Source organism: Myotis lucifugus, unplaced genomic scaffold, assembly GCF_000147115.1.
Source record: "Myotis lucifugus unplaced genomic scaffold, Myoluc2.0 scaffold_18, whole genome shotgun sequence".
In the NCBI taxonomy this organism is placed as follows: domain Eukaryota; kingdom Metazoa; phylum Chordata; class Mammalia; order Chiroptera; family Vespertilionidae; genus Myotis; species Myotis lucifugus.
The window spans coordinates 2,421,399-2,436,334 of NW_005871066.1; the positions used below are offsets into that span (position 1 = coordinate 2,421,399).

Sequence of the window (14,936 nt, forward strand, 5' to 3'; positions counted from 1 at the left end):
ACCCATGGTGCTGCTGTTGACGCTCCTCTCCTCAGCAGCAGCGGATCTCGCACTGACCGACATCCCCTCCCCCTCCGCGACCAGCCGGGGAGCGGCGCAGCCCGCGATTCTCCAAGGCCGCCTACGCCAGTTCCGCGGCGCAGCCGCCCGGCGTCGCTGCCCGGCTTGCGCAGCTCGCAGCGCCCGGACTCCTCCTCCGGCTCGCGCCCGCCTCCCGCCCCCGTCCCCGCCCCCGCCCCCTCCTAGAGGCTTCCGGGCCGCGCGGCGGCCGCTGAGATCTCGCGAGATTTCCCCTTCCCGGCCTCGCCGCCCTGCTCCATGGTGGGCATGACTTCATTGGCGTTCGCGCTCGTTTGCCGCTCGGGGGCGGCCGCCATGTTTAAGTTGGCGGGGTTGGGCACCGCCGAGGCCACGGGCAGCCAGGCGTCAGCAGGCTTCTTCAACACTGCCTCTAAGGTTGAACCCTCCCGTTCGTCCGTGAAGAGCCTGAGGAAGGTGTGAGGGGAAGGCCGGTGGGGCGCGAGGGTGGGGTTGCCCTCACTAAACATGGCCGCCGCGAGGGCCGCCCCGCGCGATCTGACGTCAGAGCTTGGAGAGGCGGGCGCCGCCCGGTTGGCCTCGGCGCCTCCTTACGGAGTTGGCGTAAGGGGGAGAGGCGCCACCGGGGGAGGCCCGGCTGGGGAGCGGTGCTCGGGGCGGGGGCCTGGTCCGCGCCCGGGCTCCCAGCTACTGACCTGGCGGCGTGGCGAGTGGAGGGGAGAGACAGTTGGAGGCAAGCGTCCGTGCCCCGTCCACCCCCGCCGCCTCAGCCTCCTGCGCGGGGTCGCAAGTGAGATTAGGCCCTGGACGCCCCCACACCCCCCGGGCGCTGTCACTTTGGGGGCCTGGCACAGTCGGCTGCGCGGCTGCCCCCGCGGACCCTCCGCGTTAGGCCCGCCCTGGGCCCGGGTCCGGCCGCGGGGGACGCGCACTCGAGTTGAGAGAATGAATGAGCGCACGTGAGGCCACGGGGTGACCGTGAACCAGGCATCCAGGGCTGACAGTGTGTGGCCCTTGGAGCCGCCTCCAAACGCTTTCCTGTGAGCGTCACTCATCCATCGGCTTCTGTGCCCTTCTTGAAGACGAATGGCCTATATAATTCATGCACATGGGTTATCTTTCCTATTAAGCTGCATGTTAGGACTTACATAGAAATAAATAAATATAAACTTATAATATATATATATACACTTATACTTATATTTTCATGAACCGGCTTAAGGATGTTCATAGCAGCATTGCTTATATTAGTGAGACAATTTAAATGTCAATTGTGGGAGAGTAGATGTATAAGTTACGTTTGTTGGACAAATGGACATACACGGAATACTAAATGTACACTAATGAGCCAAAGGTACTAGTGTTCATTTAAACAGAATACATTAACATAATATTGAGAGGGGAGGGAAGGAATCGGGTTGCAGAAAGACGTATATGGTATACAATAAAAGTTTAAGAACCAGAAATCACATAAGGAAGTGATGGACACCAAATTCAGAATAGTGATTTACTCACAGAGAGGAAGGGAAGGGAATGTAATAGGGAGGGTTCCCTTGCATCTGTAATGCTTTATTTTGTCCCAAAAATAATCTGCAGAAAATGTGGCAAAACCTTAGAGCCAGGTGGAGGATACATGGGGTGTTAAATTGTAATTATTTTCTATACTGCTCTGTATACTTGAAATGTTTCCGATTTCTTTTTTCTCATAAAGGACATTTTATCTAAGGAAACGGCTTGTTTTGCATCTTGGTATGTTTCCGAAGTCCTCATTTGCTCCCTCGTTTCTTTTCAGCAGAAAGAACCCTTCAGAGAGGAACGCCAGCAACCTCCTGTCTCCATCTTCATCAGCCTGCCTGCCCCCATGCCCACCCTGCCCGACATTGCAGGGCATCAGGTATCTACCTTGTCCGAGGCACGGATTTCTGCATGTTCTCTGTATTTGATCTGCTCATGCCTGTCCTCTGGATTCTGTTGCCTCCTGGCCACCCAAGAGCTTCATTCAATGGATTATTTATTCAATGCGTCTGGGTTCTGCCCCTGCCACTCCACTGAGATTCTAAACAAAGTCACTAATAACCTGTTTGTTCAATCCAGTGGACCCTCTTTCTTACTTGACCTCTTGGCAGCATTTGATACTGGTGATCAAGGCCTGCTGCGTTTACGGCCCCTTGATTTGTGATACCACACTTCGCTAGTTTTCCTCTGGCTTCTTTATAGCACAGTGTTTTAACTTCCAGGATGCCCATCTTCTGCCTGTCATTTACATGCCCATGTACCTCAGAGTTGTGTCCTAGTTAGTTTATTCCTATCTCACTTTTTATACTCTCCTTTGATGATCACATTCACTGCCATGGATTCAGTGACTATGCTAATGACTCCTAAATAAAAATTTCTAGTTCTCTTTTCTTACTACAAATCTGCATACCTGACTGCCTTCAAGATATACATCCCCAAGTTCCAATATATCTCAAAACAATGTACCCCAAATTAAATCCTCATTTTACTTGTTTCTTTGTTCTCAATCTCTAAATGGTATCATCATCAACCCAGTGGCCTCAGCCAGAAATACTCAGCCCCTCCCTCTCACCATTGACAGCCATGGGAAAGTCCCGTAAATGTCTCCTTCTCAGAGATGTCTAAACTCTTCATTTCTCTCCATCTCCACTACTCCTGTCCTAGCTAGGCCAATACCTCCGGCCTCACCTCTCTGCAGTGGCCTTTCTGTTCAATTTTATCCCAACTCATTCTTCACATTGTACCCAGAGTGACCTTCCTAAACTTTATATATGTACTTAAAGTCTTCAGACTTTCTCTCAGGAAACTTACATGATCCATATTCTTATTTCTGGCCAACCTGCCATGCCTTGCTCTCTATAGAAACTCTAGCAAGCCTTGTTACCACCCTCCCCCCCCCTCCTGCCTTCACCTCTTTTTACACTAGCATTCCTTACCTGGCTTTCTCCTTTAAGTCTCAGCTCAGCCATCATTTTCTCTTAGAGTCTTCCTTGATCTCCCAAGATGTTGGAAGCTGGTCCATCCTTGCTGCTTGACACAGTTGCTGCAGGGAAGAAACATCTGCACAGCATATGTTTCAAGGGACCTGGCATATATGGAATACTGTTCTTAATTTGTTTGCTCCCGCCGAAACCGGTTTGGCTCAGTGGATAGAGCGTTGGCCTGCAGACTGAAAGGTCCCAGGTTCGATTCCGGTTAAGGGCATGTACCTGGGTTGCGGGCACATCCCCAGTAGAAGATGTGCAGGAGGCAGCTGATAGATGTTTCTCTCTCATCGATGTTTCTAACTCTCTATCTCTCTCCCTTCCTCTCTGTAAAAAATCAATAAAATATATTTTTAAAAAATATATGTTTGCTTCCCCTCTTAGCGTTATGTGTTTTAAACAAGATCACCTCCCCGAGAAAGGTTGTTTCCCCAGGTGAGGATTTTTTCCCTGAAGTTAGGGATGAACAGGACTAAGGAAGAGAATAAATCAGTGAAACCCCCTAGTGTTACAGAAATATCATGGACTACTTATGAAGAACTTGGACTAAGACTGTTGGCAATAAATTTGGGACTTGTTGGGCCCACATCCCCAGGGGTCTGCCCACCAGGGAAAGCACCAAAGCCTATACCCCTGGAGACCCACCGACACAGGGTAGTCCCAGGGAAGGGAGGACATAACCTTTACTGGGTAGGATAATCTCCTTCAGTCACTTCCTTGTAGCTTATCAGTAGAGCAGTGACCTTGGAATAGCCCTTATAATGGAACACAGAGATTAACCTAGACAGGATTAAACTCAACAGAACTAGATTAACAAACGCCCTAACCTTTAGAATAGAATTGATAGGATTAAAATCAACAGAACTAGATTAACAAACGCCCTAACCTTTGGAATACAATTGGTAGGATTAAAATCAACTGGTATAAATACAGATGTAACAGGGCAATAAAGAGAGAATCTGGTGCTCAGTCCAACGCAGGAGGCAGGAAGCGCTCTAGCTCGTATCAGGGCGCAGGACGGGCATCGTGGTGGGTCTACTCGGAGCGTGCGGAGGCGAACGGGGAACTAGTATTATGGCGGAACAGGATGTGGAAAACGAGCTTCTGGATTATGAGGAAGATGAAGAGCCCCAGGCTCCTACAGAGAGTACCCCAGTACCCCCCAAGAAAGATGTCAAGGGGTCCTATGTTTCCATCCACAGCTCTGGCTTCCGGGACTTTCTGCTGAAGCCTGAGCTCCTGAGGGCCATAGTGGACTGTGGCTTTGAGCATCCCTCTGAGGTTCAGCACCAGAGTATTCCCCAAGCCATCCTGGGCATGGATGTCCTGTGCCAGGCCAAGTCTGGAATGGGCAAGACTGCAGTCTTCGTGCTGGCCACCCTACAGCAGATCGAGCCCGTCAATGGACAGGTGACCGTCCTGGTCATGTGCCACACTCGGGAGCTGGCCTTTCAGATCAGCAAGGAGTATGAGCGCTTCTCCAAGTACATGCCCAGTGTCAAGGTGTCCGTGTTCTTCGGGGGTCTTTCCATCAAGAAGGACGAAGAGGTGTTGAAGAAGAACTGTCCCCACGTCGTGGTGGGGACTCCAGGTCGCATCTTGGCACTCGTGCGGAACAGGAGCCTCAACCTGAGAAACGTGAAGCACTTCGTGCTGGACGAGTGTGACAAGATGCTGGAGCAGCTGGACATGCGGCGGGATGTACAGGAGATCTTTCGCCTGACGCCACACGAGAAGCAGTGCATGATGTTCAGTGCCACCCTGAGCAAGGAGATCCGGCTCGTCTGCAGGAAGTTCATGCAAGATCCCATGGAGGTGTTTGTGGACGACGAGACCAAGCTCACGCTGCATGGGCTGCAGCAGTACTATGTCAAGCTCAAAGACAGCGAAAAGAACCGTAAACTCTTCGACCTCCTGGACGTGCTAGAGTTTAACCAGGTGGTGATCTTCGTGAGGTCGGTGCAGCGCTGCATGGCCCTGGCCCAGCTGCTCGTGGAACAGAACTTCCCAGCCATCACCATCCACAGGGGCATGGCCCAGGAGGAGCGCCTATCACGCTATCAGCAGTTCAAGGACTTTCAGCGGCGGATCCTGGTGGCCACTGATCTGTTTGGCCGAGGGATGGACATTGAGCGAGTCAACATCGTCTTCAATTATGACATGCCTGAGGACTCGGACACCTACCTCCACCGGGTGGCCCGTGCCGGTCGCTTTGGCACCAAAGGCCTGGCTATCACTTTTGTGTCTCATGAGAATGATGCCAAAATCCTCAATGAGGTTCAGGGTCGGTTTGAAGTCAATGTGGCGGAGCTTCCTGAAGAAATGGACATCTCCACATACATGGAGCCGAGCCACTAACCACACACCTGACATCCGGAGCCACCCTGCTTCCCACGTGCTGCTTCAAGTCCTCTTTCTAGGCGACAGTGGGGCTTTCTTTTTCTGTTCAAACACTGTAGATTTGTGTAAGAATAAATTTTTATTATGGAAAAAAAAAAAAGAGAGAGAGAGCCTGGCTGGAGAACCTGGCTATGATGATCAACTGAACGCTGTCTCTGTGTCCTTCATTCTTCGCCGACTCCGTCCACACCTATGGGAACCCCTGGACCTGTTGGGGATGGACCCAACACCAAGATTGGGCAAGATACCCTCTTACCACCCCACTCCCATAGTATCTTGTATTTACTGCTATGGTAGCACAGTTTTTTTCATACTTGTCTCTTTCATGGGAGTCTAAGCTACTTAAGAGCAGGCACTCTTATCTTGTTCAGCTGTGGGTCCCCAGTACCTAGCACAGGGTCTGGTATTCATTATTTTATTCAGCAAGTATTTCTTGAGTCATAACTGGGTACTAGGCACCAGCACAGTGGATAATGTGTGGAATGGGAAACCCTTGAAGGAGGTCTCTGAGAAGCAAGGGGATCTGTGAAGTCAAAATTATTTCAACACTAAGACTATTTTTAAACCTTTTTGATTCTCATTCTCTCATGAGCATATAGTAGAGTTTTCCAGAGACTACATGAAGTGTGATAAGTGCAACAGATTAAATGCAGAAACATATAAATAATTTCAGCTAATTTTAAGCCCAACATTAAAGGGATTTGCAAAAATGCAAAACAGTACCACTCTTCAAACTAATTTCTTTTTGTTTTGCAAGATATGGTTAATTTTCATAAAAAATGTATTATTTATGTTAATGTATAATGGATTTGTTATTTTTAATGAATAATATTTTTAAACTTCCTCAGTTTTAATTTCTAATAAGTATCAATATATATACTCCACATATACAAAAATTCTTTGGGGTCCTCAATAATTTGTAAGAATGTAAAAGGCTCCTGAGCCTAGATGTTTGAGAATTGCTGCACTAGCACATCTTGTATATATGTCCAATGTAGATGTGGTAAATAATTAATGGATGTCAGTTTGCCAAGACGCTGGCACGCGGGTGCTTAATGTTTCTTAATCGAAACTTCCCCAGAATATCTGAATAGCAAAAATACCCTTACTATCTGAATATGTATAAGTGAAAATATTTTTTAAATGAATATGCTTTGTCAACTATGGCATGTCATACAAATACTATTGTTTTAGTAATTTTCTGTGACAAATATGGACTAACATTCTAGCTTTGATAGTAGAACCAGAATTACCTATTATAATCTACTAGAAGCCCAGCGCACAAAATCTCACGGCCCCACCCACCCACGTGCACCTCACCGTGCTTGAAGCCCTGCCCACCCGAGTAGGTCTTGGTTGTTATGGCGTTAGGGCCAATGGCTTTTTATAATATAGATAGTTGACTTGAAGATGAGAATTTTTATAGCCAGCCATGTCACATCAATCTAATCCATATAACAATTTTATGAAATAGATATTACTCTCAATTTCTTTTAAATGAGCAAACCAATGTTCAGAGAAGTGATTTATTCAAGGCCTCCAAATTTGTAAGAACCTGAGACAAGATTCAGAGACCTCATGCTTTTCCAATACATAAGACCTCAGGTGAAGAGATTCATTTCTCTGTTGTCCTGAATCCTGTCCTCATTTGCTAGACATTTGGTCGGGTGAAAGGGTAAGATGGTTTTACAGTTTTCAAGTACTTTTACCTTTAGTGCAAGCAGAAGGACATGTGGATGGTTTTAGGTCTATATGGAGGTTTTCTTTGAGGACCAACTCACAACTGACAGTATAAATGAGATGGCACTTCTCATAGAACAAGTCTGTCCTGTTTTCTACAATGACAGAGCAGACAAAGTCAGGTTGGGTGGTAGGGGTGGAGCTTGAGATTTCAGAGGTTTATTTTATGAAGTGGGTTAGACAATCTGCAATATTTCCCTGTTAACACTAATACCCAAATATCCAAAAAGCCCTCGAGTGTTTTCTGTTCCTCCTCCGAAGAACAGTAAGGGAGGACTGAGAAATAATGTTGAAAATAAGGAGCCATTAACTAAATTTTTTTTCTTGTGAAATTAAAAATATATAATTTCCTCAAAAGCTGAAACTAGTTTCATATGAATGAATATTGGAGTATATTTTGTTCACATCAAATTTAGAATATGAAATCTCAAGAGAAATATTTTACCATCCACAAAATCTCTTTTAAAATACAAATACATGGAATCAAGCAGTATATGGTTTAAGTATTTTTGTACTTAACTATTAAGTATTTGAAAAGGAATAGTGTATTCCAGTATTAAATTCACAATTGAACAGTATAGTTATTAGAAAAAGTTCTGTTGAGATCAAAAGAATGTAAAATATTTGACAGTGTTAATGTTCTGCAAATAAAAGGAAATAGATATCAACGTGCCTTTTTATAAATTAATCTATACAGTACAGGAAGTCGAGTGACATTTGCAAGGTTATAAAACTAATGAACAAAAATTAGAAAAAAATAAAGCCTACTTCCTCTTCCTTTGTAAAGATCAAACTTCACCCCACAGAGAAAGAGAAGCCAAAAGACATAGTAGTGATAACAAACAAAAGACAAGAAAACTAGAGAACCATGCAACTTGAAGACCAGAGATTTAACCAAACAGCAAAATAACTGTTTAAATAACAAATAACTCCCATTCTTAATTCTTTACCTTAGAAGGAGGGATTTTTTTCTTTTTCCCACCAGCCAAGGAGAGAGTGGGGGAGAAAGCAGAGCAGAAATAGGATGTTTGGACCCTGACTGTCCAGAGAGGCCTGATTTATCTCAACTTATCACTGGAGGCTCAAGGAATGTTCAAATTCCAGGGCTGCCCTGGAGACTTAGTTCTTATGCAGATGAAAGCCCCACTTCCCTCTGAGGACCCCGTGTTCCTGGTAATAGACTGGCAGCCCGGTGGCCTCTGGGACTGAAGGCAGAGAGGAAGCCATTTACCTTGAGGTTTTCTTGCCAATCAGCACCTTGTTGTAGAGCTGTCCAATCTGATTACACAGTAAAAATACCACTGAGCACAATACCGGAGAAAAATCCAAAGTACATAAAAAGAAAATCTATTATAAGTGTAAAAAGCCACTGTTGCCAACTCCCTTTGGCATTTTCTACCACTGAATCATGAACTGACTGAAATAGGAAATGGGGACACATGATTCTATGGGAAACCAGCTGCCTTCAGCAACCAGAGTTCATATATTGACTTTGGCAATGACTGAATGCCTCCTGCTGTATGAGAGGCTAGTGAAAGTGAATTGAACTGAACTTAAGGACTTTTATGTCAATGACATGCCCAAGGTTAGAGCAAGGCTATCATTTTAGCACGCAGTTGGAGCCTACCCGCTCCAAATCACTCTTCCTAGCAGACCTCTGAGTAAGCGACTGTTTCCTGAAAGCGCACCTCAGAGAACCTCACATCCAGGAAAACAGGAAGTTCAGAGAGGAAGCAAATGCCTATGCCACACGAATGTGCTTTAGGTGAAGCAATTGCACTGGATCACCAAGGAGACTGGCTAGTAATAGTGAAAATAGTATGTTATTACTGCCTTCCTTTGTGCGGCTCCTAGCAACTTAGAGGCTCTTTCTTACACGATTTCTCTAGTCATTTGACATTGATTGGATCCTATTTTAGTTACATAGTTAAGCATCTGATAAAAAAGAAAAGAGCAAATAATGGTAATGTTAATTGTTACCCACGATGTGCCCATTTCATGGAAGGAATCGTGATTGAGATTTATTTATGGTTTTTAGTTGATTTTTTTCCTCCTTTGTTGTGCTTCCAGAAATTTGGTAGTAAATTATAACAGCTTGCCAGTCAACCACTATAAACAGATAAATAGATTTTATGAAACCAATATAATAGCCATCTTTATCATCCCAAATGGTAGGAATACAGCATTAAAAACTAATGTTGAGCTATAGATATTTCCCCCTGGAGTTCTTATTCCTAAAGGCTACATTTGTGCCCTACTAGAATATAATATTTTAAGATTTGGAAGAGACTTTATAACTGTAAATCAGCTACCTACCAAATTCAAAATCTTTCTCAAATATAACTTTTTATGTGACATACAAAGCCACAATGCCAACTATTAAAACTATAAATGTTAAATTTGAATTTAAATGAAGCAGATGTATTGTAGATGATGTTATATTACTTTAGAGCCCTCTAGTTCCCATATGGCATGGGTGTAACTCTGCTTTTTACAACTTATGACACACAAGTGAGCAAACTGTCCCAAAATCCTTATTTCTCATAAAAGTGTTCATTTAATTGTTATTTCAGAATATGTTTTTGGTTTGAGTTAAATGTCAGTGACATTTAGATGCTGTCAGTGAGCACTAGACAATTAAAATGTTTTCTCTTGTAAAATGTAGCTGCTTTTGCAAATTTCTGGGCAAATATGATCATGAATTACCTTTGCTATGATACTGCAGACCTTGAAGGAGAACTAAATCTTAGCTATCTTCTCATCTTGTTCAAACCTAGCATAATGCCTTGCATGTAGTAGGCACCCAAATATTTTTTGGAAATAATTTTGATACTTTTAGGGTTCATCCGTAGCTTAGAGAACTAGAGTAGAAAAATCAACACCAAAAAAGGGCAAAAGGAAAAAAGTGGAACTTGAGTATTGCAAGGAAGAGATTATTATATTATCTTCATATTTGCTCCTTATTCCCAACTTCCATTACACACACATACATCTGAACACATTGAGGAAAAAAAGTCAGGAAAAAAACCTATACAGTTTCCCCCCACATTTCAAAAGACAGAGATTTCTTTGTTTCTTTAGCATCACCTTGAGACTTTTGTGTTTGTTTGCTGAATGGGAGGGAAGTTGGCATCACCTTGTTAGTCGCATGAATGGCTCAGCTGATAGTATCATTGGAAAGGTTGGGGGAAGAGAGCAGGTCTGCCTTACTTCTCCTTCAGCCCAGCTGCTGCTTACTCTTCTCCCTCCCTCCTGATCAGTTCTAGGTAACAGGCAGGCCTGACTCTTAGCTTCCCAAAGTATACTAACCTGTTGGAGAAAAGTAGGCAGAAGCTTTCCCAGATTCATGGTGCTTAAGCGACCAGAGTGGACTCTGGAAAGAAAACAAAGAGAAGGAAGAAATGCCCAAAGTAAAACCCTCTTTTCAATCACTGGCTGATACTCTCCGTCTTCCTTTCCTTCTGTCACTAATACACAGCCATCTCCAGCAAAGCAGGAATTGCTGATGTGAGAAAGAAGTATTAGGAGACCTTGAGACCAGTTATTCCAGCTACTGTGGCTGTGTGATTCTGGTGAGTCACTCTTCTTCAGGAAATTGAAAGAATGTCAAGTATGAGGATGGCTGTGGAGCAGAGTGAAGATTGTCATTCTGCCTCATTTCAAGTTCCTTCTACATCTTTCTCATAGAAGCACAGATGCCACATGCAGTGAAGGCCGAGGGACAGAGGTGCCCAGAGAGAGAGACTGGTAAAACAAAGCTTCAAGAAGTGCATTAACCCCGGCTAGCCACTAGGTTCATCTAGGTGATCTTAATCTAAAGATTTATCTAATGAATTTAAAATAGTCTACAAAAGTGAGCTATTGACCCCCCTCAATCAGTGCAAGAAATGTGAGAGAACTGATGTGGGAAGATTTTCTTCTGATCATTTCATAGTTTATATAATGAAAATAGAGGATGTCAGTGGATAAATACCTTAATAGCTTCTTCCTGTTATCTAAATGCTGCACTGGAATGAGATACATAAAAAACAAATTGTTCACAAACATCCAAAGATTCTTGAGATTCCCCGGTGTTCACAGTAAACACCCCTTATTAAATAAACTGCAGTGAGCAAGGAGGGTAATGATGATAAAGAAAGGGACAGAAAGAGCATGGGGTCAAGTAAGTAGGGAGCAAGTGACTAGAACACCACATGGACCTCAACTCAAAGCAGAAGGGCCACCAAGGCTTTTTGAGAATAACCCCTCTGTATTAGTTTGCTAGGGCTCCCATAACAAAATACCACACCCTGGGTGGTGTAAACAGGTTTATTTTCTCATGATTCTGAGGCTCAAAGTCTAAGGTCAGGGTGTCAGCAGGTTTGGTTTCCTTCCCCTCTGCTGTGTGATCACCCACGCCTCTGCTGGGATTTTGTTGGACAGGAGGCCCCTCCTCAGGGACTGGGGAAGAAACAGGGAAAATTGGGGAGGCTGGGGGCACAAAGAAAATGCTGGCAATCTCACTGTTTCCCGGGACATGCTGCTGGGAATAATGAGCACCCTGTGGGTCAGGGGTCATTGGGTGTTTTTGCTCACTAGTGAGTAGAGGTGGAAATAGCTGCCTGGTGCCTCGTGTGACCCTTCAACAGTGGTCTTCCTAGCTCACCCCTGGGTGATCCTGACAAGCTTGTGCCCAGTCCCTGTGGCACTGGGAGGGGCAGAGGAGTACAAGTCTGCAGTCAGAATAGAGTTTGGTTCCACTGCAGCTCATCCACTTACTGGCTGTCTGACCTTGGGCAACCCACCCTATGTCCCAGGGCTGTCATGAGGATGAAACGAGATTATGTAAGTGAAGAGCTTTGCACAGTGCCTGCTACACAAAAGGGACCCAGTAGCGTGCAAGCAACCCTTTCTAGGTCCTTGCTGAGAACTCTGCCAGGACCAGAGCCCAGCTTGAACCATAGCCCAGTCAGCTCTGAGTCCTGACCGTTTGCCCAAATCCTGCTGAATCCTTTCTCTTGGGCCGTTTTCATATCCTTTCCGCCATCAGGATGCAGCTTCAAATACACATCCTGCCTGCCTTCCACCCACCAACTGCTTTCCAAGGATGGCCGTGCCAGCTTCAGTCAGACCAGAGTCAGCTCTGGGCCCCCTTACGGTGATTTAGACCAATGGTTCTCAACTCTTCCTGGGACCACGCCGGACCCAAACCGCTCTGTGTATGGAGCCTGAGCATCTGCACATTTTAAAAGCTCCCCTCCCCCACTGCAAGGGCCCCTTACTAGTCTTCACTCTTTTTAAAAAAAACACATATATTTTTAAAAATTGATTTCAGAGATGAAGGGAGAGAGAGAGGGAAAGATAGAAACATCAATGATAAGAGAGAATCATTGATTGGCTGCCTCCTAGAGCTCTCAACCCGGGCATGTACTCTGGGAATTGAACCATGACCTCCTGGTTCATAGGTCCACACTCAACCACTGAGCCACCCTGGCCAGGCTGTCTTCACTCCCTCTTGCTTGCATGCAGAGGTTCCCTGCATGCTGTGTAATCAAGACCCAAGCATCTACTTTGCAGATAGTGAATGCTTAACAAATGTTTACTGAGCAAGCGAAGTGTTAGGTGTTATTTATTTATTTTTGCCTTACAAAGCTATTTAGCTATGCAATTTTAAAATAACGGCACATACTTGTTCAATAAAGGTTGGTTTATGAATGATTGAAACCTGTTTTGGTGTGGATTCTTTGGGGGCAGGGTGGGGGGAATGACAATCATTTGGGAAAATGCCTGTGGGTACAGAAATTCCACAGAAATAAATGAAATGACAGCACATGGAAGCGTTTTATGTAGCATGAAGGGATATGTGGAACAATAATGATGTACCATCCACATATTGGTGTCAGTACATTCTGATTTTTTCTGGAGAAAAGGGACCTCGGGTAAGCACTGTCTCAAAGATTACTGTGTAAGTCACCAGGAAAGAGAAAAGCAAAGAAAGGCTCTCATTAATCGCACCTATCCAAACACAACAAAGAGACATCTCCTTTTTTTTTCTTTTTTCTTGTTGTTATGGAAAATTTCTAACATATACAAAGTAGAGAGGATAGCATAGTGAAGCCTCATATCCACTGCGCAGCTTCAACAATAATCAACATTTTGCCTATATTGGACCAACCCATGTGATGCAAAATAGGGTTTCTGAGTTTGCTTTCTAAATCTTTGAAAAGAACATGTAAATAAATGCTTTAGGACTAGGTCAACATTCTCTGGGAGGGTTTAGGGATGGCATGTCCTCCAGGGCCCATTTACATATATTTTTCAAAATCTGACTAACAATCCCTCTTTGAGTTGAGTGATTACCACATCCCAAACCCTGCGCAGTCTCCTGTTGAGTGTATATAATAGAGTCACTGTACTTGTCCTTGGAAAAACAACTTATTTATGTTTAGAACTTCAGAAAATTGTGACTGTGTCTCCATCTGGGATACAAAGGACCAGTGAGTCCAGTGTGCTGTGGTCCCTGCACTCAGTGGCTCCAGATGTGCCAGCCCCAAAACTGTTATATCAATGCTGAGGGTGATGGGGTGCAGAGGGTGATGGGGTGAGAGAGGCTGCAGGTCTGGATCCATTGACTGTGGAAAGAGTATAAACTTTCACTCTGCGGGTGAAAGTTTATACTCTAAGGCAAAACATTAGGCAGTGATGAGTCGTTTCACATTGAATCCAAGCAGTGTCTTGGGAATCACTATTATTGGTCCAACCATTTAAGAACATGGTGACGTTACTGGGTTTAGCTTTCCTATCATTTCTTTTCTTCCAAGTAACCAGTTTTATTTTCTACTTTTACAACAAGGTCACCAGGTACTAAGTTGTACCCTCTGACAGTGGGAAGATAGTAATATTAATTAAACTATTCTTTGAGAGGAATCTACCAGATCATGCTTATTGAATACAGTTTCACATTAAGCACATGGCTCAATATATATTTGTTGAATGAACAAGGTTGCGTGTCTGCCTTCCAAGTATATTTCTAGCTACTCATATGTTTTAATACTGTATTGGTGTGGGTTTTTGTCATGTGAAAAAAAAATCTCAGCTAGAACTAGTGTATTCTTTGGGATTCAAAATCTATGTTGATAACCTTTTCAACTCTTTGGCCTCCTTTTCAACTCTCACTTCCTTACCTTGTCTCTGTGACTCCATCTCATTCCACCTCAGGTCCTCTGAGTGTAGCCACAACTTAGTTTTCACTATCAAACTAGAAAAGTTTTCTCTGACCACTACCCATCAGTCTTTCTCTCCTGTTACCTCACTCCTGACCCACTCCTCACCTTTATGGACACAGACTCTGTGCTCTTTATGCATAATTTCTGTTCCTGGCCTCTCGGGACATCTCAAGCACCTCACAGAGCTCAGGAACAGTTCTTCCCCTGCACTCACAACTGCATCCCAATGACCCTCATCTCCCGAGCTCCTGTCCCATCTGTCCTGCCAATCCCCAGCCCTGGTGAAGGCAACCATCTGTTTCTTCTGCTCCCTATTCTAGGCGGCTGAGCACTTCAGGACAAAGTAGCTTAACCAGGTGGATTAGATGCTCTAAAATGTATTCCAATTTTTCTGGGGATTCAACAAAGCCAGAAATTCCTTTTCTCACCCCTCATCAACTCACTCTTAAAATACACATAGCTGCCATTCCATCTTCAGCACCCCCATTAAAGTTCCATACCTATCTCCCCCTTCTTTTGCTACCAACTTCACCAGAAGCTGGAGATCATCTGG

The 14,936-nt window shown here is 44.5% G+C and overlaps 2 protein-coding genes and 1 pseudogene across 10 annotated transcripts in view; 2 read left to right on the plus strand and 1 right to left on the minus strand.

The window, feature by feature from the left end:
* The window catches only part of SEPT7 (septin 7), a 55,537-nt gene extending 55,262 nt beyond the window's left edge, over positions 1–275 (minus strand). For 2 of the 8 annotated variants that reach the window (XM_006085333.1, XM_006085334.1), the window contains exon 1: positions 3–275. In XM_006085333.1, the coding sequence (XP_006085395.1) occupies positions 3–63 (61 nt within the window). In that variant the 5' untranslated portion in view covers positions 64–275. The remainder of the gene's footprint in view (positions 1–2) is intronic. The other 6 variants (XM_006085331.3, XM_006085332.3, XM_014452748.2 and 3 more) reach the window with 6 other exon arrangements.
* Positions 276–546: 271 nt separating this feature from the next.
* Positions 547–14,936, plus strand: part of LOC106696500 — a 34,542-nt gene continuing 20,152 nt past the window's right edge. The window contains exons 1-2 of the mRNA XM_014452752.2: positions 547–829; positions 1,832–1,933. Of these exons, the coding sequence (XP_014308238.1) occupies positions 547–829; positions 1,832–1,933 (385 nt within the window). The remainder of the gene's footprint in view (positions 830–1,831; positions 1,934–14,936) is intronic.
* LOC102423737 lies at positions 3,967–5,538 on the plus strand (annotated as a pseudogene). Its single transcript, XR_001347453.2, has one exon. The product of XR_001347453.2 is annotated as an ATP-dependent RNA helicase DDX39A pseudogene (transcript).